Source organism: Acinonyx jubatus, chromosome D3 (genome assembly GCF_027475565.1).
Source record: "Acinonyx jubatus isolate Ajub_Pintada_27869175 chromosome D3, VMU_Ajub_asm_v1.0, whole genome shotgun sequence".
Lineage (NCBI taxonomy): Eukaryota > Metazoa > Chordata > Mammalia > Carnivora > Felidae > Acinonyx > Acinonyx jubatus.
In genome coordinates, this window is record NC_069392.1 from 765119 (window position 1) to 788180 (window position 23062).

Here is a 23062-nt window from a genome sequence, read left to right on the forward strand (position 1 = left end):
AGGCTGACGGGGAGGTGCGGGCTTGCAAGAGGCGGGCTGTGGGGCTTGGAGGAAGACCCCCGCAAAGCACAGCGCCCAGCTCCGGTCCCCATACGAGGGGTCCCCTGGAACCCACGGCACCCGAGGACTCGTTCCACCCCCCAAACGCCAGGCAGAGCTGCCCCACTCTCCCCACAACTGGGCGGGCCACACTTCTGGCCCTGGGGCCACATTCCGCTGGAGCCCAAGCCTCTCTCTACCCCAGGCCACGCAGGGGCCCATGCAGGTGTGTCCTTTGGCCAACGAGTGATTCGTAACATTAGAATGAGCTGCCAGTTCACGATCTCCAAACCCACAGAAAGACCCAGATTACCAGCTGCCAGACACATCCAAGGTGTGGCCACACAGAACCCTCATTTCCTCAGGGCGACGAGGGTGCCAACAGCCCCCCGCCCCAGGACACAGCCCACGTGGTGCAGCCCCCTCCCCCACAGCACGTGGTCGTCTCCCCAGAATGCACTCCCCTCGGGGACCTGTCACTTTGAACCCAAAGCCGGCTGCGGCCACGGTGTGGGGTGGGGTCCCCTAGGGCCTTGCAGGGACCCCTCTGGGTTCTCACGGGACAAGAGCTGCTTCCTCAGCACGTCCTCAGGCAAAGAAGAGCATGGGTCCGAGGGCGCCGTGGGTCACCCATGGCAGCGTCGCTCCAGAGGGGAAGAAGTGGGCCCAGCCTAGGGGGGCTGTGGTCGCCTACCCTCTCCTGTGGACCAGCACCGTATCCCCCACATAGGCACTCAAGTGCCAGGGCCAACACTCCCAGAGCGGAAAGGCCTAGAAGGTGGCGGCGGCACGGTTCACACCTGCCTGACCTCACCCACGAGCCTGCACAGAACCAACAGGGAAGATTCCAGCACTGCGGCCCTCAGGTCAGCAGGGCTCCGGGGCGGGGCGAGGGAGGGGCGGTACAGTCCACGACAAGCCTCCAAGGCCTCTTCTGCAGCCCCCAGAGAAAGACCCCTTCTAGAGCAGGGACTCCGAGGAACACGAAATGGTGTGAGGGCCGGGCCGGCCACGGAGGCCTGGACAGCAATTAAGGCGAGCGCGGTGCCCCCCCTCCCCCCGAACACACATCACACAGCATGGCGAGCCGTGTCCAGGCCCTGCACCCCTCCCCGGGCAGCCCCTCCCCGGGCACCTCCTCCCCAGGCTGCTCTCCTGGTGCTCAGCAGGTGTGCAGTAAAGGGAGGCAAGTCCAGATGTGCAGAAAACCACTTGTGGGAATAAGTCAGTTCACGTATGACACACACTCACTGATGCTGTTATAAAAATAATGGCACGGCACTTTTTATTTTCTTTAATCAGAAAAATAAGCCCCGCGTTTCTGGGAGGGAGACCCGGGTGAGGACCAGATGCCTGAGGGCCCTGCTCTGGGCGGACCCCACACCCAGCCAGCCAGGACCCCAAAGGGCAAGAGGGGTGGGGTGGGGCACCTCCGAGGCCTTCGCAAACAGGATCAGCACGCGAGTGGCCGTCGCAGCCCCGTGAGACTGGGCACAGAGAAGGCTGGTGGGAGCACAGCCGGGCCACCCTCAGGTGGCTGATGCTCTCCAGAGAGGGCTGCGGTCCCCTCTCCCAGAGACCCTCAAATCCCGGAGAGTCAGAGCCGAGCCCTCGCCTCACGCCCAGGACTCCGGGAGCACCAGTGTGGGACTGCCCCGAGCCAGGGGTCTGGGGTGAGGAACGGGCGACCCCTGAGCACAGGTGTGGGGTGGGCGGAGGGCAGGCAAAGCCCTGTAGTGTGAGGTCTGTCCCAAGAGGGAAGACCCTGGGGGGCTGGCAGCTGACGGCTGCACAGGCTGAGTGGGAGGCCGGGAGGAGGTGCTCCGAGAACAGCCTGGGGCCCTCCTGGTCCAGAGCTGGGGGGGATGGGACACTCTGCCTCTGCTTCAGTGCTTGGCCTCCTTCAGTGGAGGCGGGGCGGGGGGGGGGGGCCCTCCTTGTCACCACCAGTTCCTAAGTGGCCACAGACAGCCTGAGCGCCCTTGCGTCCGTCCCCTCGCTGCATTCACAGAACCCGGGAGGTGGACACACATCCCCACCCTGGGCTAGAGGGGAGGCGAGTGGGACCTGTGGCTGGGCCCCAGAGGAGCCCGCTTCCGGCCTAGGGGTGGGGGATGCGCGCTGGCCAGCTGGGTTGGGGCCCAAGGAGCGCCAGGCCTGCAGCTGGCAAGCCCCACGGCACGTATGCACACACACCACGTACATGCACGCACACGCTGCACACAAACACTTGAGGGGCAGCACACACCTGGGGCGGGTGTGCACAAAGACTCCGACACACAAGGACACGTGGGCACTTCGGAGGCACAGAGGCACCGAGACCCCCTGCGAGAAGCCTGAGCCCTCGGGGGGCAGCCGTGTTCGCTCTCTTAGGGGCGTGTACATCACAGGGTAGCGGGCACGATGGGGGCGGGTGTGGCGGGGGGGGGCAGGGGGGAAGATGCTGGGGGTCCTCTCCCCTCCTCCTGGTGCAGGTGGGCCTCAGCCCAGTGGCGGCTCTGCAGGGGGCTGCCTCTGCTGAAACCTCAGTTTGCAACCACGAACGGCCCGGCCTGTCTGGCGAAGGCCTCTGGCCAGTCTTGGCAACATAGGTGCCCAGCACAGCCACACCCAGGGTGGTACAGAAACCGGGCATCAGGCTCCAGGGCTCACAGATGGGGCCTGGCGGGCCACCGCAGGGGTGGAGGACCGAGTCCGTCGTGACCTCAGGGGCCTGCAGGGCCGGCCCGCTGCCAGGAGTGAGAGCTGGGGCTGATGGGCCCGCACCAGGTCCAGCAGGGAGCGCCGCGGCTGGCTCAGGGGCCCCAGGAGGGGCCGGCGGGGCGGAGCAGGCCGGCCCAGGAGTGACGGGGGCTCAGGGATGGGGAGTAAAGGCTGGGGTTTGCAGGGCTGGCCGGGGCCCAGAAGTGACTGCAGGGGCTGGCACGGCTGCTTTGGGCCCAGGAGTGGCCGTTTTCGTCGGCAGGGCTGTTCTGGGCCCAGGAGTGGCCGCTTGGGCGGACGAGGCTGTTCTGGGCCCATGAGTGGCCGCTTTTGTTGGCACGGCTGTCCGGGGCCCAGCAGCGAAGGTTTCGGGGGGCCAGGGTGCTCTGGGGCCTCAACTAACTGCTGGGGCTGACTGAGGCCCAGCAGTGACCCCTGGGGGTGGCTGGGCTGGCCCAGGAGGGACCTCCGGGGCTGGCACGGGGCTAGGAGCACCCGCCGGGGGCAGCAGCACTGGCCCGCAAGTGAGGCGGCGGGCCGGCGGCGTGGACGCAGCAGGAGGAGTGACTGTGGGGGCCGGCCCCGCTGTCCTGAGGACGCCCGGCTGGGCTGGCCGCGGAGACAGGGAGCCACCCATGACCGCAGGGGCCGGCAGCGGTGCCAGAGGGCCAGGAGGGACCGCAGCGGCCGGCAGAGGTGGCACGGGGCCAGCAGGGACCGCAGGGGCCGGCAGAGGTGGCACGGGGCCAGCAGGGACCGCAGGGGCCGACAGCGTTGCCTGGGGCTTAGGAGCCCCCAGCGCGGCCGGCAGGGCTGAGCCAGGAGTGACCGCTGGGGCCGGCAGTGCTCATCTGGGGCTGGAAGCAGCCGCTGGGGCCGGCAGGGCTGACCTGGGCCCAGAAGTGACCGCCGGGGCCGGCAGGGCTGTCTTGGGCCCAGAAGTGACCGCTGGGGCCAGCTGCGCTGACCCGGGAGTGGCGGCTGGGGCCGGCAGGGCTGCCCGGGGTCCGGGAGAGCCCGACGGGGCTGGCAGCGCTGACACGGGGCTGGGGGTGACCCCTGGGGCTGGCTGGGCTGGAGCTGCTGCTGGAGCTGGGCCGGGCCGTTCTGGTCCCAGTGGCTGGCTGGGAGCGGCCCCCCTTCTGGGGAGCACACCTGCTGGAAGAAAGAGCACGTGTCCACCCGGGCAGGCGTGCCTGCACACCCCCCGACCAGCCCGGGGCCCGGAGACATGCTGCCCCTCACCAGCAGCCCAATCCCCAAGGGAGCTGAAGGGGAGCGTGGAACAGCGAGAAGAACCCCTCTCTGAAAAGAAGGCGCAAACCAGCGAGTCCCCGAGGAGGAGAGCAGCTGCAGGACCGAGCGGCAGCTGGGACACAGCCCCTGGTCCCAGGCTCCCCGTCCCATCCCGGCTGGGCTCTGGGGACAGCGAGGACGGCCCCTCCCGCCATGGGGGGAGGCCCCTGGGCGGGAGGGGCTGCGGAGGGGCTGCTCCCCGCACCTGGACCCCTGACCGCGAAGTCACGTGGCCCCCCCTCCCCCCACAGGTACGCTGCGCTCCACAGACGTCCGGCAGGCGGAGAGCACCCAGCACTGAACCTGGCCCCCCGCGCATTACAGACACGCCGGACACCCCGTGGTCGGCGGAGCCTGACAGACGCGATGGGGAAACGGGGCCGGCCTAGCAGCGGGTGCGCCCTCCTGCCCCGAGTGCACGCTCCCCCACCCCCAGTGCCTGCGCTCCCAGCCCGGCCTCTCCGGCTGGGACCCACCGGGGGCGGGTCTTCCGTCTGCTCGGGCCCCGGGCTCACGGTGAGCAGCTGCCTGGGGCCCCAGCCCACGTGTGCCCCGCACCCCCTGCCCAACAACGATGGAGCACGTTGCCAGGCGGGCCCGGATGCCGACGGTGGTGTCCAGGTGCTGGTGTGGCCCCGAGGGCACAGAGACCACGGTTCTGAGTGGGGGCGGGGCCCGGGGCTCACCTGCTTGGTGGGCTGCAGGGGGACCTTCTTCTTCCCCCGGTCGCAGGCAGGCTCCAGGTCCTGCTCAGGGCTGCCCATCTCCAGGGGCCGCCCGTTCTCGCTTGGTTCTGCAGTCGGGCAGTTTTCTGACTCACGGGGCTTCTTGGCAAGGCGACGCTCCCATTTCTCCTTCCGCTCGTGTGGCTTCAGGGCCATGTCCTTCTGCGAGTGAAGAAGGACAAGGCCGGTTAATTGGCAGTGTCATCCCTCCAGTGACACCGTGTCAGGCCATGCTGTGCTGAGGGCGGGCCCGGGGTGTGTGACCGCACCCGCCTGAAGGCGCCAGGCACCCCTGCTGGGATCACAGCTCAGGAGGAGGGGCGGACGGGGTGGGGGGCGGGGGGGGGGCCTTGGGTGGGCCTGTCAGGACAGGTGGGGGGCAGGGGGAGCTGCAACAAAGCTGCATAAGGGAGCAGGCTTCCCAAGGGGCACCACCTGGTCACGGGGGGCCCTGATCCTTGGCCCAGAACTGGGCGGGTGCCGGGACCGATGGCTGCACCGGCCCTGGTGAGGAGCAGCCCCTGCCTAGGGTGCCCTGGGTTCCGGAACTGCAGGCCGTGCCCACAGCACATGACGACCGGCCCCTGGGGCAACCCGGGGATCTACCTGCCCACCTAGCTGCACGCAGCCTGGCACCCTGATATCACGGAGGCCCGTCTTAGGAAATCAGTCCCAGACTCGGCCGGGTGTGCAGACCTCCGGGGACCCCAGGCCCCACCCTAGAACGGGGACTTGTGCCCATCTCGTTCGTAGCTGCACCTGGTGCCCAAGGCAGGGCCCGGCACGCAGCGGGTATTTACTGAGCATGTGCCGTGCAGATGCCAACAACAGCAGCCGGCTCTCATGCCCCGCGGGGTCCCCGCACCCAGCACACCTGCAGTCCGGCCAGTGAGCCCAGAGCCCAGGAGGGCCTGGCATTGCTTGGTGGTGGGCAGGTAGAGTGTCACCCGCCACCCTCCTGCTTGGGTCCGTGGGGTGGGGTGGGAGGCACCGTCCCCACTGGGCTGCCGAAGAAGAGGGAGGGAACCGCAAAAAGGGACCCGGAGGGTTCTGAAAGCATTCACCCCAGGGGGAAGGGAAGAGGGCCCGGATGATAGTGATGCCCATGGCGGAGAGGCTCTCCCACATCCCAGGTGACACCCTCACGTCCCCACAGGAAATGCTTCCTGAGGCCTCTGCTCTCGGGTGGGCACCCGGCCACCGGCCAGGCCTCAGGGGCCTCAGCCCACCCGGGTAGGTGGCAGCAAGAACCAAATTCCCAGTCTGTTGCGGTGCCCTGGCCTGGCGACGGAGACAGGGACACGCTGTTCCTCGTCCGGCAAGGTCCTCCGACCCAGCGCCAGCGGCCCCACCAGGCTGGCCAGACTAGAACCGTCTGTCCGGGCACGGAAGCTCCCGTGACTGTCCCGCCCCATGTGACTCCACAGCCTGGGCCGGGAGCAACCACGCACATGTGGGGGCGGCAGACTCCCCCTCACGTAGGGTGGGACGCCCCACGCCCCCAGGACTCTCCTGAGGGGCCCGAAATCACAGTAACACGGACGGAGGACAGCCCCTCAAAGCCTCTCACCTCTGAACTGACGCTAAAGGCCGAGCGTGCACCCTCCTGCGCCCCTCCCCGCTCCCTAGGGCCAAGGGGCAACGGGAAGGGAGAGGGAGACCAAGCTGGCACCCGTCCTGGGATACCTCTCGGTCAGGGACTGTCCCTCGCTGAAGCTCTGCCTTAAGTCTGATGCCCACCTTTGCCCAGGCTATAGGGCTCTGCCCAGAGCTCCGTGGGCTTGTGACACAGCAGCGGGTGGACCCTCACTTCCCAGATGGGACAGACCCTTTCCCACGCCCGCCCTCTGGAATCTCAGACCCCAGGGACACCGCGGGTCGCTGGCGTGTCTATAGCCTGTCCTGGAGTCCTGGTCACAAGTCCTCGTGCCCCTCTGAAGCTCTTGGCGCCCCTGCTTATCTCAGCACACAGGGGCCACTCCCCCACACCCCAACATGGCGGCCCTGCTCACACCGAGACCTCCGCGCTCCCTCCCTACCCGTGGGTATCAGGCGGACTCTGGACTCCGTGGCCCCCCCCCACCCCACATCTGCATACACAAAGCCGGTGCTCAGCACTGACTATGCCAGTCCAGGCACCAGTGACCAGCTCAGAAGGGAGTTGGCCCAAAGGGCAACCCAAGCAGGGGAGCTGAAGGGAAGGGTCCACTTGAGAGCTGCTTAGGGAGGACCCATGGGAGCCGCCCAGGGAGGAGCAGCCAGTGCAAAGGCCCTGAGGTGGCAGGGAGCTCCATGCTCCCTCTCTCAGGCCTGCCTCCCTGGCTCATACAGCCACAGGCGTCCCTGGGGAGGACAACCGAGGCAGTCCCTCCAGGGACGGGAAGGTCTCGGTAAAGACCGCAGCCCGCTCTCCGCGTGCAAGGCTCTGAATAGTCATGGGCACGAGTGCCGTGCCTCCTTCCAGATAGTCTCGCTCCAACTCGTAGCTTTCAGCCTCCTGCCCTGGGTCGCCGTTGCTGCTAACAGGCCGTTCCCTCCCACACAAGCCCTAGAGAACAGCGAGGCCCCCACCGGATGCTGCCAGTCAACTGCAGGGTGCCAGAGCCTCAGAACCTCACCGCCCCTGCCTCGGACACCCTGCCCGGCCCCAGCCTCCCATCGCCGGACGGAGGGTGGGCCCAGCAGGCTGTGTCAGAGCCCGCAATGCTGTAGGGGCGTATTGGCCAGGGCTTTCCGGAGAAAGAGAGCGGCAGGGCACGTGAATGTGGGGAACCTCGCTAGGGGGAGCCAGCTACACAACTGTGGGGGCCCGGATGCCCCGAGGTCCGGTGTGGATTCCCTCCCCGGGGCCGGAGAAAACCCCTGTCCCGGCTCGAGGCAGCAGGAAAAGCCGGGCCTTTCTGTTCTGTTCAGGCCCTCGGTTGATCAGATGGGACGCACACACATGGGGCAGGGTTCACAGATGTACGTGCTAGCCTCGTCCAGAGACACCCTCACCGAACGTCCGGGCCCCTGGGGGACGCTGACCACGTCAGGGCAGATGCGGACACAACCCCAAGTGTGTGTGGACATGACGAGGAGGGCGGGAGTCGGAGGCATGCCACCACGCACGCACACGCGCAATGCTCACACAGGTGCACACTCGCACAGCCCGGGGGAGTCCCTGAGCAGGACGGGGGGGGGGGGGGGGTCTCTGCCAGGCCCGCCCTGTGCCGTAGCCCCACTGGATGGGCTCCGGGGCCCCACCCCAGGCTCTCCATGCCCGGGTGTGCGCACACCACGCGCCCGCCATGCGCCACCCACACCTCCGTACTGCCGCAGAGAGCAGCCAGCCCCCCCCCACACCCCCGCCCCAGATTCCTGGGGACCGCCGCCTCCTGCGAGAAGTGGGCATCCTCCCACTGCGTGATTCCACATGGCCACACGGCGCGCTCCTGAGTCACAGTGAGGTGAGTCCCCCGCAGCCGCTTGTTCTGACGGAAGGAGCAGGAACGGCTTCTAGGACCTTCCTAGAAGGTCTAGGTAAGCCCACAGACACGGTTTCTGGCCTGGGAGCCAGCCTCTGAAGCTCCCCCTCCCCTCCCCCCCCCCCCCCCCCCCCCCGTCGGAGCCCTGTGGGGATAACAGGCCGGCCGCGGGGCACGCCATCGGCACGAGCAGAGCCCAGCACGCGTTAACGTCTCACTACGGACCACGGAACCCGTGGGAACAGCCTGCCCCTCGGGGACACTGGGCTGGGCTGGGATCCGTCTTTCTAAGGAGCACTTGTAATCAAAACAGACACAACAGGATAGATGGACGGAAGGGCAGACGCGCTGCAGAGCACGTGTGGTGAACCGTCAACCGCAGAGCGGGCCGTGGGCTCCACGAAGGCCTCCGTCTAGGCCCTGCCTCCGCCCCTCTGTGGGTTCCGGAATGGCCTCGGGGCAACTGCAGGCCACCTCTCCAGACACACCCAGTCACCACATCTCTCACGCATAGGTCAGCCACAAGCCATTCAACGCCTCACACCTTCTGTAAACCCGCTATGACACTGCTTGTGTCTTCTGAACAACAAACCGGGAAACTAAACTGTCAGAACCCTTGAAGTATCAGTGACGGGGCCTCCCCCCCCCCCCCCACCGCCTGGACTTGGTCCAGCTCCATCCCGCCCACAGCCGGACACCCTCGCTTTCCTGGGCTGGAGGCCACGGGCCAGTGGGGGCAGGTGAGGCCCTCGGGCAGGAGCTCGCGTGTCTGGAAGAGCACGGGAGCCGGGAAGGCGCCTGGCCGGGGCCCCGCAGAGGGCGAGCCGGCAGGCGGCAGGCCCCGGCGACACCACAGGCTCCCTCCTGGCTCCAGCAGCCAAGAGGCCCGGTGCCGCACCGGGATCCAGAGGCGGCCGCCCCCCCACCCAGCCACTGCCCTGAGAGTGGCCCCAGGCATCTCTGAGCTGTGCGTCCTGGGGGCTCCCAGCCACAGGACTCAATAGACCCTGCCTCGGGGCACTGCTGCGACATCTGGCTGGCCCTTTCCCGGCACCGCCAGGCCGGGGCTGGCCCTCCCTTGCTATGCTGACCCCGACCCCACGCGAGGCTGGGCCAGTTCTGGAGGCTCGCCCAAGCCCAGGTGCACGCTGCCTGAGTTCTGCGCCCTCTGAGCCTGCTCTGGCGGTAGTGCTGCCCCTGGTCCCAATCGCGGGGCCCCCCTCATCACCCGACTGGGGCAGCTGTGCCCAGACTGTGCCGACCGCCCTGGGCGGGGCCAAGCCGTCACAGCAACGACGGCCCCACCAAGGGCCAGGGCACGTCCGCAAGCAGAGAGACCCTCTGGAGAGATCCGCAGGGAGGGAGGCCAAGGCGAGCAGTGGGCTGGCGTCTGAGACACGGGACACGTGGTGCGCTGCTCGGGGACCCACGCCACGCACCCGGAGGAGCAGAGCGCGCGCCCTGCCGAGGCCGCAGCGATGGTGTGGGGCGAGCCGGGACCACCTCCAGCGGTCAGGGTCAGGGCCGGGTCATGTGTTCACGGGCTGCCTTCCGCCCACAGACCCGTCTGTGAGCTGCACGGACAGAAGGGCAGATGCGGCCAAACACGGCGGTCCCCCACCCTCGAGGCCTGAGGCGACGGCCCCACGGCGATGCTCCCAGCGCCCCCAGCAGCAGCGAGGCCCCCGGTCCCCCCCGGGCCACGAGGGGGTAAGGGTGCTCGGTGACGTGAGACCAGTGATTAGATTTTCGTGTAGCAATTTTATGGGACTGTTTTTAGCTCCCCTAACCGTTCTCACTATGCAGTACCAGTAAGATCTCTGACCACTTCGGTAAACCGACCGCACGCAGACACGAGTCATTATAGCCGGCAAACACAGACCCAGATTCTCTCTCACCGAGGGCTGAGGCTGCCAGTTCCTACGTGGGCCGGGCCCCTCCAGCTCCCAGACCCAGCAGGCAAAGGCATGGTGCCGCAGCCAGGTGGGCGCCCCTTGCGCTCCCGGAGCTGCGCTGGGGCCTCTCCCCCGGCACCTGGGTCTGAGCCCCCAGGGTCACAGAGAACCCACCCTTCATTGCCAAGCACGGGCACCCCCTCGGTGGAGTGGAAGGCCTGGCCCACCTGGGACTCACCCTCCCCGGCCCACCTCCCCACCTCCCCACCCTGCCTGGCTGAGGCTGCTGGTCTCCCAGAACCTCTGGGACTCAGGGCCTCCAGCAGACCTTGCTGGCTCACAGTTCTGTCAGCAGCTCTTCCTTGTTCCAAAAGCTCAGGCCGAATTCCACCCACTGCTCACCTGGCAGGCCGTCATCCCTAACCTGGAAGCCCTTCGGCACACATGCACCCCAGGGCCTTGGCACAGCTGTTCCCTCCACCCTGGCGTCTATGTGGCTCACTCTCCTTCACCTGTTAAGTTCTGAATCAAACTTCTCCACCAGCCCGCAAGTAAAACCCACGCCCTGCCTGCTTTCGGCGCCATGAGTCCCCCTCTCTGGCCCCAGGGCAGAGACCGCAGTACAGGTGTCTCCTTCCATGTGGTCAAGAGAGCGCATGGTTCAGTGCAGGGTCTCTACCCAAGAAGGACCACCTTCCTCCCCCACCTCGGCTACCAAGGAGGCAGCTTGTCTACTGCCCCCGCCCCCCGCCCCCCGCCCCCCCCCCCCCCGAGTTGACCAACCATCCCTGTTGTCTGGCACCGAGAGGGTTCCCTGGATGTGGGACTCACAGTGCTAAAACCAGGGAGGTCCCAAAGAAACGGGAGGCCCCGTGAACCGGGACAGCAGCACCCTCCTATTACAGACCACCTTCAGCAGAGTCACAAAGAACTGGAAGACAGGAGGGGATGACAGGGTCCCTCTGCCGGGCCCACCGTCCCGCCCCGGGCCCCCCCGCGTCCAGGTGCAGCAAGGCCTGGGGCACTGCTGACACCCGCTGCTGACCACCGTCCAGACTCAAAGGCCGACAGAGATGGCCTGGAAGTCCCTGCGGGCAGCGGCCTCCACCCTGGCATGGGGACCTCGGGCTCTGATGCTGGGACGGCACTCCTCCCTGACCCGTCCCCTCCTCGGTGCACACCCACACCAGATGGACAGCGCTCCCTGCCTGAGAGGCCCCTCAACCCACCGGTGCCGTGGCTACTCGAGTGTAACCCTGCCCTCGAGGACCGTCCCCTGCAGGCCTCACAGACACCTCGGCTGCTCCAGAACCTTCCAGAGCCTGCCTCGTGAGCCTTGGTCCCTCTGGGTCAGTCTCCTGCTAGCTCACAGCACTCCTCCTCGGCACCCTGCTTCCAGGCGCCGCTCACAGGGTGTCCTGCACGCTGGGACACCTGGCGAGGCAGAGAGCCGGGAGCTGGGAGTCGGGCCAGCAGGGGCAGGACAGCTACCCGCAGAACCACTGCAGCCTGCCCTGCACTCTAGTGGGGACCCCCCCACCTCAGGCTCTGTGAAAACACTCAGTCCTTCCCATGTCTGTCCAGCACCCATCAGCCATCACACACTGCGTGGTTGTTGGGGCAGAGGAGACCCACCCCGTGGCCAGGGACAAGTGGATCAGATGCTGACGGCGACAGGCACTCTGATCAAGGCATGGAGGTGGAGGAGGGTGGCGGGCACAGAGCCCGAAGCAAAGAGGGACCCGGATAACGGACAGGCAGACCCCGCTCCGGGCCACCCGCCCAGGTCTGCACCTGAACACCACAGACGCACCCTCCCACGGCCCCGCACGCACACCCTGCTGCAACTCCACACTGTGACCCTGTGCCGACCCCCCAGGCCGCCATCTAACCCACATTCGACTGATTTTTGTGTTCACAACCGCTGTCCCGGCAACCGGGTTTGGAGGTCAGTCTCTGGCCAAGTTCCCCCCCAGCCCTCCACACACAGACAGCACGCCGTGCACCAGCCCACGACTGCCGGAGCCGGCCCCAGGCTCTCTGCCCTGCGAGCCCCCCTCAGTCTCTGGGACCTGCTCAGCTGTCACACATGGTGGGGGCTGCCCAGGGAGGCCAAAGCCAGGGCCACTGTTGCTGAAGTGTCTCCTGCCTCTGTTTTGTCCTGTGGTGGGGGACAAAGAGAACAGACCTCAGGGGCAGCTTAGAGAAGGGCTCTGGAGAGGGGACAGGGAGGGGCTCAGGACCATATGGGAAAAACTTTTAGCTCATCACCCCCACTTTCCAGATGAGGAAAACAAGGCCCAGAGCAGGCAGGGGGCTACCTAGGGGCCACATGGTGAGAAAGAGAACTGAATTTAAACCGGGCATCTGGACTGGGCTCACTCAGTGGGTGGGGGACAGGGGAGGAGTCAGAGGAAGCACCCTGAACTTGCTCCTGGGAGATGGGCCCGAGCATAGCATGTGCAAAGGCCCTGAGGCAGAAGTGTGTGGGGCCCCAGTTGAGGGGGTGGGCAGGGCCGAGCCTCACGGAGAATGTGGGTTCATTCCATGGATGACAGACAGGGGCCTGCCCTTAGAGGATCTGGGACAGGCAGAGAGATGACCTCAGGAGCAAGGGGCCCCTGGCTTTATCCAGGAGACGATCTACATGAATTCCTGACAAATCCCCACTGGGGCTACAGATGGAACCAGGTGCTGAGGGGGAGGCATGCAGCGTGTGGAACAGCACTGGCTGAGGGCTAGCCAGAGGCCTGTCAGGGTCTGACAACCAGTACGTGGGTCTGGGGCAAGGGGCCAGAGGGGACAGCTGCAATGGGTAAGGTCAGAGAGCTGATGGGTCATGGCAGATCCTGAGGGTCCCTGTGGGGGCTCTAGGTCTGAGGGGTGGGAGCCCTAGGGCCACATGAACAGCCTTCCCCAAGGCTGGGGAGTGTTTGCTGGGGGGGCGGCAGGTGCTGGCCACCCAAGGCAGCACGGCACCCGTGGCCTCCAATCCCAGCCCGCCTGAGGTGCACACACCCGTGCCCCATGCCTGGTTTCAATCCCATGCCGGCTGCAGACTGACTCCCCTTGCCTCAGCGTCCTTGTCTATACAGCGGCGACAGCACGGCTCCTGCTGGAGGAGCTGCAGGGAGGTGAAATGAGCGAACGCCTCATCTGGTGCAGAGGAGACACGGCACTCTGCCCTGACCTCGGCCCTGGTCACCGTCCTCCTGACCCTCGTGACTTTCAGCATGGCTGCACCTCAGGCTGGGCTCTGGCCTCCTGCTCCTCCCTGGCAACGGGGTACAGGCGGCAGCCTTCCGGCAGGGCCACCCACGTGCCCACACAATGGCTGTCCTGCCTCTCCGACCACCTGCTGACACCCCGCTCTCACCAGAGCCCCCGCCTTCGTCCAGGGCCCACGGGCACCTGCAGCTCGGTCAGAGTGTATGCGGCTCCGGCCAGCCGCGTGGAGTCCAGGGAGCGGCCCGCCCCGAACAGCTGCTCCGAGAAAACAGCAGAGCCGGGGCCCCCGCAGCGCCTCGCTCGGCTGGAGTCTACGCTGGGCTGCCGGGAGGGTGTGGGGAGGGACGTGGATGTGCCCCCCTGGCCTTTCTGCAGGGGCATCCTTCTCCCCACGCACACACCACTCACGTGCTGGGCTGGGCAGCAGGGTTCCTGGTACACAGTCCTGGGGGGCTGAACAAGGCCGGTAACTCGCTGGTCGGTTTCCTTTCTTTAGCTGCTCGGGTGAACCAGGGCACCAGAACAGGCTCCACGTGGAACCAGATGCCACACCTGCCCAGAGTCCCCGGAGCACTCAATTCCACGTGGGTTTCAGATTCCGGATCCCAAGGGAGAAAGTGCCTCGGGTGCCCTTGGGGCCCCAGCCCGGCTGCCCCATCAACCTTCTCTAGGCATCCCAACCTGGTTGTGACTACGTCAGGGCACCCTGGTCGGGCCTGTGCCCAACGCTACTCTACTCTGTGCCCGACGCAGCTACTCTTCCACCAGGGGCCATAAACACAAGCTTGGTGCCTCAGTTTCCCCCTCAGTTTCCCTAAAGGGCCGACCACGGCCCCCGCCTCTGGGAGCTCCGTGAAGGGCATGCGAACCACAGCGGTCAAGGCCGGGATGATGGTGGCTCCCGTGTACGCCCTGCCCAGTCACTGTGCAGCCGCTGCCTCTCGGGCTGCCCCAAGAACATGCCAATGCCCAAGCCCACGGTGGGAGCAGTTTCCGGACTCTGGTGTCCTTCCTCCAGAAAGCAGCCACTGCCCTCCCGAACAGAATGCAGGGGGACAGGGCCTGAGGTCTCACACCTGCCAGCTCACAGGCAGCCCTTCTCAGGAGCTCCTGTCCCATGCCAGCCTGCTCCGGGGGTTGGGGGTGGAGTGCCCTGCTGACCCTGTTTCCGGCAAGCTGGTCCCACAGAGCCCTTACCCATCACCTGCTTCCCCATCCCAAAGGGAGCTGACACGGGTCTCGAACCAGCCACCAGCAAATGAGGCTGGAAAGCTGGGACCCCAAGTGTTCTTTCCAGGTGTGGGATGAGTTGATGATTCTCATGCCACTCTGTTCCAGAGCACAAGGCAAGATGCAGCGGGCACGAGACCACATGGCAAGGCACTCAGGGACAGCCTGCTGTCACGGGGCCAGAGAAGGAAGACAATCATCACACAGAAGGGTGAGTACAGCACACGGATCACTTCTGGTGTGAGCGCAGACCCCTCCCAGGCGGGACACAGCAGCCACACGGAGTCCAGGGGAAGCAGGAGCCCAGCCGGAAAGGACGGGGCTCCCACGCGGTGCCATGGAGGTGCTGACAGACGCCACAGGGCAGGAAGGGAGATAGCAGGGATGGCTGCCTCAGTGGCCAACGGGAAACCTAGACGCTCTGCCGGGAAACTGTCAGAACCGAGAAGGAAATTCTACAAAGTGCCCAGGTACAAACACTGAAGCAGCCAATCAGAAAGCAGAACAACCCAGGCCCGAGCCAGGACAAGTCAGCAAATGCACAGACCCTCCGCAGGAAGAGGCCCGTACCACGGTCAAGGACAACGGCCTCCCACATATCAAAATGAACAGAGCACCGCCACAGCCCCCCCCCCCCCGCCCCAGGTCTAGGAGCTTCTCTCGGGAAACAAGCACACAGGAGGTTCTGGGTGGGGGACACCGGAGTCTGCAGGGTGGGGTGCGGGGGGGGGGGGGGGGGAAACAGACGGTAAGCCCGGAGGGGCTGGGGCAGCCTGGACGCAGGAGTTGAAGACTCCCTGCCAGGGAAGGGGGTATGTGATCGGACAGTGAGTCACCCTGACAATTGGGGAAAGAATCTTCTGGGCAGGGGACAGAGCAGACAACAAAGGCCAGAAGTGTGCCAATGTGTGTGTCTGAGGATTCTCGGGGGGGGGGGGGGGGGGAGGGAAGGGGGGTCAGGAGTGAGGGGCTGGCTGGGGTGGGGTGTGGAGGGGCCCCAGTAGGGGCAAGGTTACTGAATTAGAAGTTTAGAGCAGAGAAGCTGATGGGCCCAAGAGGCCAGGGGGGCGGTGGGGACAGGGGCCAGCTCTGTGAGCTCATGAGCATCTGCTGCCCGCTGGGGCGGGGGTGGGGGTGACCATCTTGCAGCAGGCCCAGGACAATGGATGGAGGGGGTGAGGCCCTGTCCTGGAGCTCCAGGACGGGGTTTCCCTACGTGTAGGCCTGTCCTCTGCTCTGTCCACGCCACAGAGCTGCTGCCCCAGACGGGGTCTGGAGCACACAGACGTGCACAGGGATTTACACACGTGCACAGGGATTTACACACGTGCCCAGGCAAAGACACACCCCAGACATGTGTATCCACATGTGCGCGTGCACACACACAAATATACCTCGGACGTGGACACACCACACACACGCACGTGCCATGGACCTGAAACTCTGTCTAGAAGCTCAGAGCGAGGGCAGAGGGAAAGTGGGCTGTGGCCTGCCGCAGGGGTGCCCCCACGGCCCGTGCTGCCCCTCCCGGCCAAGCCCACTGGCTGGAAGGGGAGGCTCCACCTCCCGGTGTAGCGCGGCTTCTTCCGGGCACTCGAGGTCAGCCGCCTCTGCCGCCATCGGTCCCGTGCGGGGCCACAGTGTGGGCAGGACAGGGAAACTGAGGCCCAAGACCCTCACCTGTGCCCAGGGGTGGCAGGGACAGCGAGCTACACAGGGCCACCACGTGTCAGGAGGACCACGGTCACCTCCACCGCGCTGTGCCACCGTGCGTGAGCGTTCACCCTATGGCCTCACCGCCCACGACAGGAGTGCGGCGAGGAGTGGACCCCTCCCAGCCCGTGCGTAGTCAAAGGCTCTGCAGACCGTCGATGCCCACGGAGCTCAGACGGGGCAGCCCTTCCCCAGAGGTCAGGCAGTGGACCCAGGGTGGTGCGGGCACCTGCTGCCACTCCTGCAGCCCGGAAAGGCCATCCCTTTAGAAGTCACGCAGACCACTGCCCTCTCTGCTCAAGCTCAGATTCATCCCAAAGAACATCTAGAAGATGCAACACAAGTTTCAGTCGAGACTCAGGAGGTGTCTGTGGTCTGGTGCTATGCTGGGCAGATCCCAGATGAGAGCTCGGCCACCCTGGGCTTCAGTCTCCACATCTACGGAGGGCTGTGTGAGGACAGCGCCCTCGGCCGTCCGTGTCACCGCCGCTCCCGTGACACACCTTCCCACAACAGGGCGCTGACCCGCAGGACAGGAGAGCCCAGTCCACGCTCCCACCCCACACCCAGCACACTGCTGCTGTCCAGGCAAGGCAGCGGGTGTCCACGCGGGCAGAGCAGGCCACGCCACGCCACGGCTCCACTTCCACCCAGCCGGGGGGGGGGGGGTCCCACCTTGGCGGGAGCAGCCCCTCCCCCACAGCAGTGGCCCTCAGGAGGACGGGGGAGCAACCCAATGCTGGCCCAAGCAGGTCCCAGGCTCGGGGCTGTGCCTGTGTCCCATGACTGCAGGCAAAATGCTCCCCCTCTCTGGGCCTTGGTTTCCCCATCTGGAGAGGAGGAGGCAGCCTGGAGGAGGTGCTCTGGCTGGTGGGCATGGACACTCCTCTCAGCACCAACTCTCCTTTGTCCCCCTTATTGGAGGGACGGGCCGGGCGCGGCACATGGCCCCCTAGATCAAGGCCCCCACCTGCGGGACCAACAGCGTGGGCTTTTGCACGTGGACAGCGGGGCCACATCCTGACCCCCCCGCACTCCCGGCCCTTAGCAACCAGACCTAGCATGACTGTGTGCCCCTCGCCCCGGGGGACACTGAACCCAGCTTGCAGAGAGATCACTACCACGGAGCCCCCTGCACGTGGCCTAGGGGAGTTCTGGCACACCGCACACCCCTCCCACGGGGCCACCGCCCATCAGGACTGAGGCAGCCTCCCCTGCCCGCCTCGAAGCCAGTGGCCCCAGCATCCTAAGGCTGGGAGAACTTGGTTATTTCTGGCAGAAATGCACAGCACACCCCTGGACAGCACTGGGAGCCGGGCAACCAGGCCAGGACCACCTGCCCGCACAGCCATTCAACTGCTGATCTGGCCACAGGGAGGCCGGGGCAGGGTTTCTCAGCACAGCTCTGTGTACGGCTGGTCGGGTTACCTAGACAAGGCGTAGTGATCGGTAGGGGAAACAGTTAGAGAGAGGAAGTCACCTGTTAACCACAGCTAGAACTTTGGGTGTTTTCCTTTTCATCTTTACTCTCAGGTACGTACCTCTTAGACACACACGCAGGAGTGGTGAATAACCCTTTCTGTCTAGCAAAAAGGGAGGGATGCAAGAGTACACATCTGTGTGGGTACATCTACACAACATGCTCTGGAAAGGCCAGGAGCTGGTGAGAATAATTACTGCGGACGTCTAGGCCGGGGCTGAGAATTTTCTCAGGACAACCCCTTTCACTGATACCGACCTTTGAACCAGGGGCAAGTGTCTTGCTGTCTGAAATCACATTAACAAAGAATTACACAGGTGCCAAACCAGAAGGGTGGTTTCCGCCGGGTGCCAGCAGTACACGGCTTTCTCAAGAGCTGGGCACCGACAGGGTGTGGAGGGAAGGGCCGGCACACAGGCACCCCGAGGAAGGTGCTGGCCGGCGCACGGCAGGTCTGCAAAGTGAATCTCCCAGGGGACCTAGGGGCTGGTACCACCTGACCTGTGGCCTAAGGGTTGCCTTTTGCATTAGGGAGGAAGACCAGGCAGACCGTTTCAATTCTGCCCTGGCCTGTCTGTCCTCCAAGGGCCTTCCCATCACCTCTGGAGACAGAGATGTCACAGGAACCAGGATGGCAGGAAACATCTATCTGTCCCCAATGTTCCTGGCTGGTGAGAGCAAAGACAGCTTCTGTCCCGCTACCAAACCACAAGACCCCTGTTCCACCACCACCTGCTTCCTGCTCCCACCCTGTTAAACAGAGAATCAGAAAGTTGACGAAGGATGAGGGCTCAGGAGTGCACACCCTGGAACTCGGACACCGAGCTCCGGCCATCCAGCCCCAGACTCCTGTGGGGACAACACCGTGAGCCAGACGGGACCCGGGAGCCCTCTCCTCAGCCAACAACACTACTGCCCCACGCGTGTGGCCACGGCATCTCACAGAAGTGGCTTACGATCCTCAGCCACACGGGGCAAGGACTCGTCCTCCCTTAGGGGCAAACACAGGTGTGTACGGGGGGGGGGGGGGGGGTGCTGGAAGGGTGGGGCCAGGGGCTTGGCTGGGGCTTGCGGGGGCAGGGTAGGCCGCACCCTCAGGACAAAGGAAAGGAGGACTCCTGGACATTGGCACTCTCCAAACGTCCTGGGCAGGTCTACCCGACATTTGGTCGTTCCTGCCCCGGGGGTTGGCAGCTTGACATTCACGGCACTGGGCCTCAGTGTCCCCAACTGTACCATGGGGTTCGGGGACAGACTCAGAACGGTGTCCGCTTGGATACGTGTTCGCTGTGTGCTAGTCACTCAATGTGCTTATGAGTTATCTGAACTCTGGGGAAAACCACTACGCTTTAGCAAGAAAAGAGCCCGAACAACAGAACCCATCTAGAAGTTGTGACTTGTGCAGAAGCCCCGTACTTTCCAAGGCAGGCGGATCCCTCCCTGGCTCGGCAGGGCAGAAAAAGGGGCCTGCTGACGTGGCTGCATGAACGCCAAGCCGAAAGCAGACTCAGGCCCTCTGTGACCTGACCGGGACGGGTCTGAGCCCCCAAACCCACGGCTACACTTCCAGTGCTCCTGATGCCAGAGGGGTAGGAACAGCCAAAGCCGCCGCGGGCAGCGCGTGCAACTGGCGGGCTTATGTCAGCGGGGTGCAGGGGGGCCTCTGGCGCAGCCTTCCTGAACAGCGGTGTCTGCTCTCGCTCCTTCACTCTGCAACATGCACGGGGCAGGGGAACTCACGAACGACACACAAGACACACGTGCTGCCTGCTCTCTTCCAGCCTACAAGTTCTGGTGGGGAGAGAGCCAACGCGGAGAGCGAGTAAATCACCGGATGGCTTCAGACAGAGAGTGGCCACTGAAGGAAGGAAAGTGGGAGATCGACAGGGCAGAGGTGGGGAAGGAGGGATGCCCCTTCAGAAGGTCAGTGGGGGGGGGGTCTCTCTAGGTGACATCTACGCTGAGACATGAAGGCTCCTGAAGACCTCAGCAGAGGGGACAGCAGGAACGGGGGCCCCGAGGCAGCAGAACCTCACAGGGGCTAACAAGCTGGTTCGAGAGGACGTCGGGTGGGAGAGGCCAACTGGATGGTTGCGGAGCCTTGGGGACCAGTTAGGGTTTTGCTTCTTCCCCACCTGGCGGGGCAGGTACATGTGCAGAAGGTGGCTGGCGTGAGCACTCTCAGAAACCACAGGACACAACTTGGCCACCCCTTCTCAGTTCGGAGCTGTGGCATGTGCCACCCCCCCAAAAAGCGTCTTAGCTGGGGACCCCTTGATCCGGGAATGATGTCAGTCCCCCTAGGGATGCAGGGGGGGGGGGGCTGCGTGGTGGGTGTAAATGCCCCGCCTTTGTGCATCCACCTGCCCAGACAGAAAGCAGCAAACCTGTCCCTGGGCCACCTCTCCTTGGCGGCCAGCCTCTGACACTCAGACTGTCCACAGACCTGGAGGACCTTAGGGACAGGGTGCGCTGCAGGGGCCTGCAAGGTGGGCCTGTCCCCTCTCCCGAAGCTCAGCCTCTGACTGGGGATCCCAGGCCACTGGCCCCAAGGCCCAGGAAAAGGAAGGGGGCTGTGAACTGAGCCATCTCTGGGACCCCAAACGCAGCAGATGCCGGCCTTCCCAAATAAGAGCTGCATGGGGCCCCTGCAGGGTGTGGGGCTGGCCAGCACGCCTACATCGCTCTAGGAGACAGGGGCTCCCCACTCGCCCCACTCGCCAGATCTCTAACAGTCAGCATTCATGTCCTTCTCCACTCACCTGGGTCCATGCAAGAAGGGCAGTATTTGCTGAACAAATAACTCGGAGGATAACTCGGCCATACAAGCAATATTTTTTGCCACCCTATTTACCAGCCGGTGAAGACACAACCGGGAGGGAGGTCTTAGATATTACCCCTCCCCCTCCGTCTAAACAAAAACCTCCAGGAGGACGAAAGGAACAGGAAGAACCTCAAAGTATCCATTCCACGACTGCCTTCACCACCGCCAGCAGCGCTCCCCTCCCCGGCACGTCCTGAGCCGGATGAAGTGAGATTTTGGAAAAAGAAACGGCTGAAAACAGGCGAGTGTGCAACCAGACGGCCTTCGGTTTGGACAGTGTAATTTAGACACTCTTCCCGCTCGCAGCTCCAGACACGAACACCCGCTGCATCCACCGCAGGCGGCCGGGCCCTCCCGGAGCCACCTGCGAGGCGCGCGGGCCCCGGGCGGCCCCGCGGGGTGGGTGTGCCGCCGCCCCAGGCGCGCCCGCCCGCCGCCCCACCTACCTCCAAGGCCTCCAGCGTGCTGAAGCTGGCGATGGCGAAGCCGTCGATGACCTCCTCCTCCTGCGAGCTGGACTCGCGGCGGCGGCGGCGCGGGGGGCGCACGGCGGCGGCGCGGGGCGGGGGCGCGCGGGGCAGGCCCGCGTTCTCCTTGCCAGGTCCGGGCTCGGTCTCGTCGCCCGACGACGCGCTCTGGTCACGGGCGTCGCGGGCCGCCTCCCGGCGCCGGCCGCGGTCCCGCTGCGCGCGCGAGCGCCGGCTCTGGCGGACCTTGGCCTCCATGGTGCGCGGTGACCTTGCGGCCGCGCCGTCGGGCTCCCGCTGCCGCTGCCGCTGCGCTACGCGGCGCCGCCGGGCTCGGTGCGGGCCGCGCGGGCTCGGGCCCTGGGCGGCGGCGGGCGGCGGGCCGGGCCGGGCATGCCGCGCGGGGTTCCTCAGCCCCGGGCCCGGCGCGGCCTGGGAGCCCCGGCGCGGGCGGCCGCGCGCATCGGCGGGGCGGCCGGCGCTCAGCGGCCCTCGGCCGCGGCCCCGGGGGCGCGCCTCATGCGCGGCGGGCGGCGACGGCGGCGGGCGGAGCGCGGGCGGGGCGGGTCCCGAGCTGAGGCGCCGTGGCTCGTGAGGCTGAGGCGGCGGCGGCGACGGCGGCAGCGGCAGCGGCGGCGGAGCCTGGAGCAGATAACAACTGACGTACTTCCGCCCGGCAGCCAGCGCCAGAGGAAGTGGGCGCTCCGGCGGAGCCCAGAGCCGGCCCCGCCCAGGCCCCGCCCCGACCGCGCCCCGGCCCCGCCCCCCTTCGGCGCGCCGCGGGCCCTACCGCGCCAAGGCTCCGCCCCAGGCGCCGTCCGCCCCGCCCAGGCCGGCCCCGCCCCGCCCCCTTCGCCCGAGGCCCCGCCCCGCCCTTTCAGGCTCCGCCTCTCGGGGAGGGAGCTGGGAGGCCCCGCCTCTTCCCGCCCCTATGCCTGCACCTGGACTGGCGCGTCTTCACGTGGGAGGTGCCGGGTCCAGGGGGTCTCTGCGCCTTTCCAGGCTGGGTCTCATGCCGGAAAAGTGGGGCCTCTCCAGCCAAACCAGACACGTGGGCCAATGGGGCAAGCTCACCGTCACACCCGGGCTGGGGGCTGTGGTGGGGTGCGAAGCATGGGGCTTCTTAGTCCCCGCTCCCGATGGGGAGGGCATCATCAATGCCACTGCTGATATGGGGGCGGGGGTGGGGTATTACTGGAGGAGTTCTCGCAGACCCTAGAAGTCCTGCCCACGTGTGTAGGGATGTGCGTGGAAGGGGAACGGACCGCCGCGGCCCAGAGAGCGAGTGTGTGAAGGCCCAGTGCACGTTTCCCAGCCTTCCACTACTCCGTCCCCCAGTCTAAGCCGTCTCTCCGTGTGCCCCCTGCCCCTCTCCCTGGGGGTCTCCTGCAGGCTCTCAGCTCCAGGTAGCCTCCAGTGCTCCCCGCCCAGGTGGAGCCCTGACTTCCTGTTGCGGTTCTAGGTCAGGCTGCTCAGACTTTACAGTAAGGCGGCTCTCCCAAGGCCAGAGGAACCCAGGATGTACCCGTAGAGACTGCCTCACTGATGCCACAGGGCTGCCTGGTTTGCATAGAGATAGCAGTTTGGGCCGCAGGGGTTGAGTGCTACAGCGGAGCAGGAACTGAGGGAAGGGGCGGCTGAAGAGTTGAAAGCTACATAGAACGGTGAGCTTCCTCTTTCCCCAACAAGAGACCGCCTGGGGTAAGGAGGGACACGCAGGTGGGGAGAGGCTGTCCGTTTTCTTCAATCGTAAGCTCATTAATTCATTCAGCACATATTTACCAAATGCACTACGTCCAGTCCAGGCACCAGCACCGTCTGTGATGCTGTGACGGAGGAGACAGATGGCCCTTTCAGAAGTGGGAGGGAACATGAGCACCGAGCCAAATAAGATAATATCTAATGATAACATGAAGAAAACTGAATAGGGAGCTGTCATAGGAAGTGAGTATTGGGTGGTCCCAGAATGCCTCCGAGTGAGGATCTGAGCTGAGA

The 23062-nt window shown here is 65.6% G+C and overlaps 1 protein-coding gene across 9 annotated transcripts in view; it reads right to left on the minus strand.

Annotated features, from left to right (window-relative positions):
- FBRSL1 (fibrosin like 1) overlaps positions 1–21453 on the minus strand; it is a 79181-nt gene extending 57728 nt beyond the window's left edge. For 8 of the 9 annotated variants that reach the window (XM_053206662.1, XM_053206663.1, XM_053206665.1 and 5 more), the window contains exons 1-2: positions 21047–21453; positions 4725–4925 (exon numbers count right to left, since the gene is read on the minus strand). In XM_053206662.1, coding sequence (XP_053062637.1) covers positions 4725–4925; positions 21047–21325 — 480 coding nt within the window. In that variant the 5' untranslated portion in view covers positions 21326–21453. Of the gene's footprint in view, positions 1–1293; positions 3898–4724; positions 4926–21046 lie in introns of those variants that run through there. The other variant, XM_053206668.1, reaches the window with a different exon arrangement.
- Between the last annotated feature and the right edge of the window lie 1609 nt (positions 21454–23062).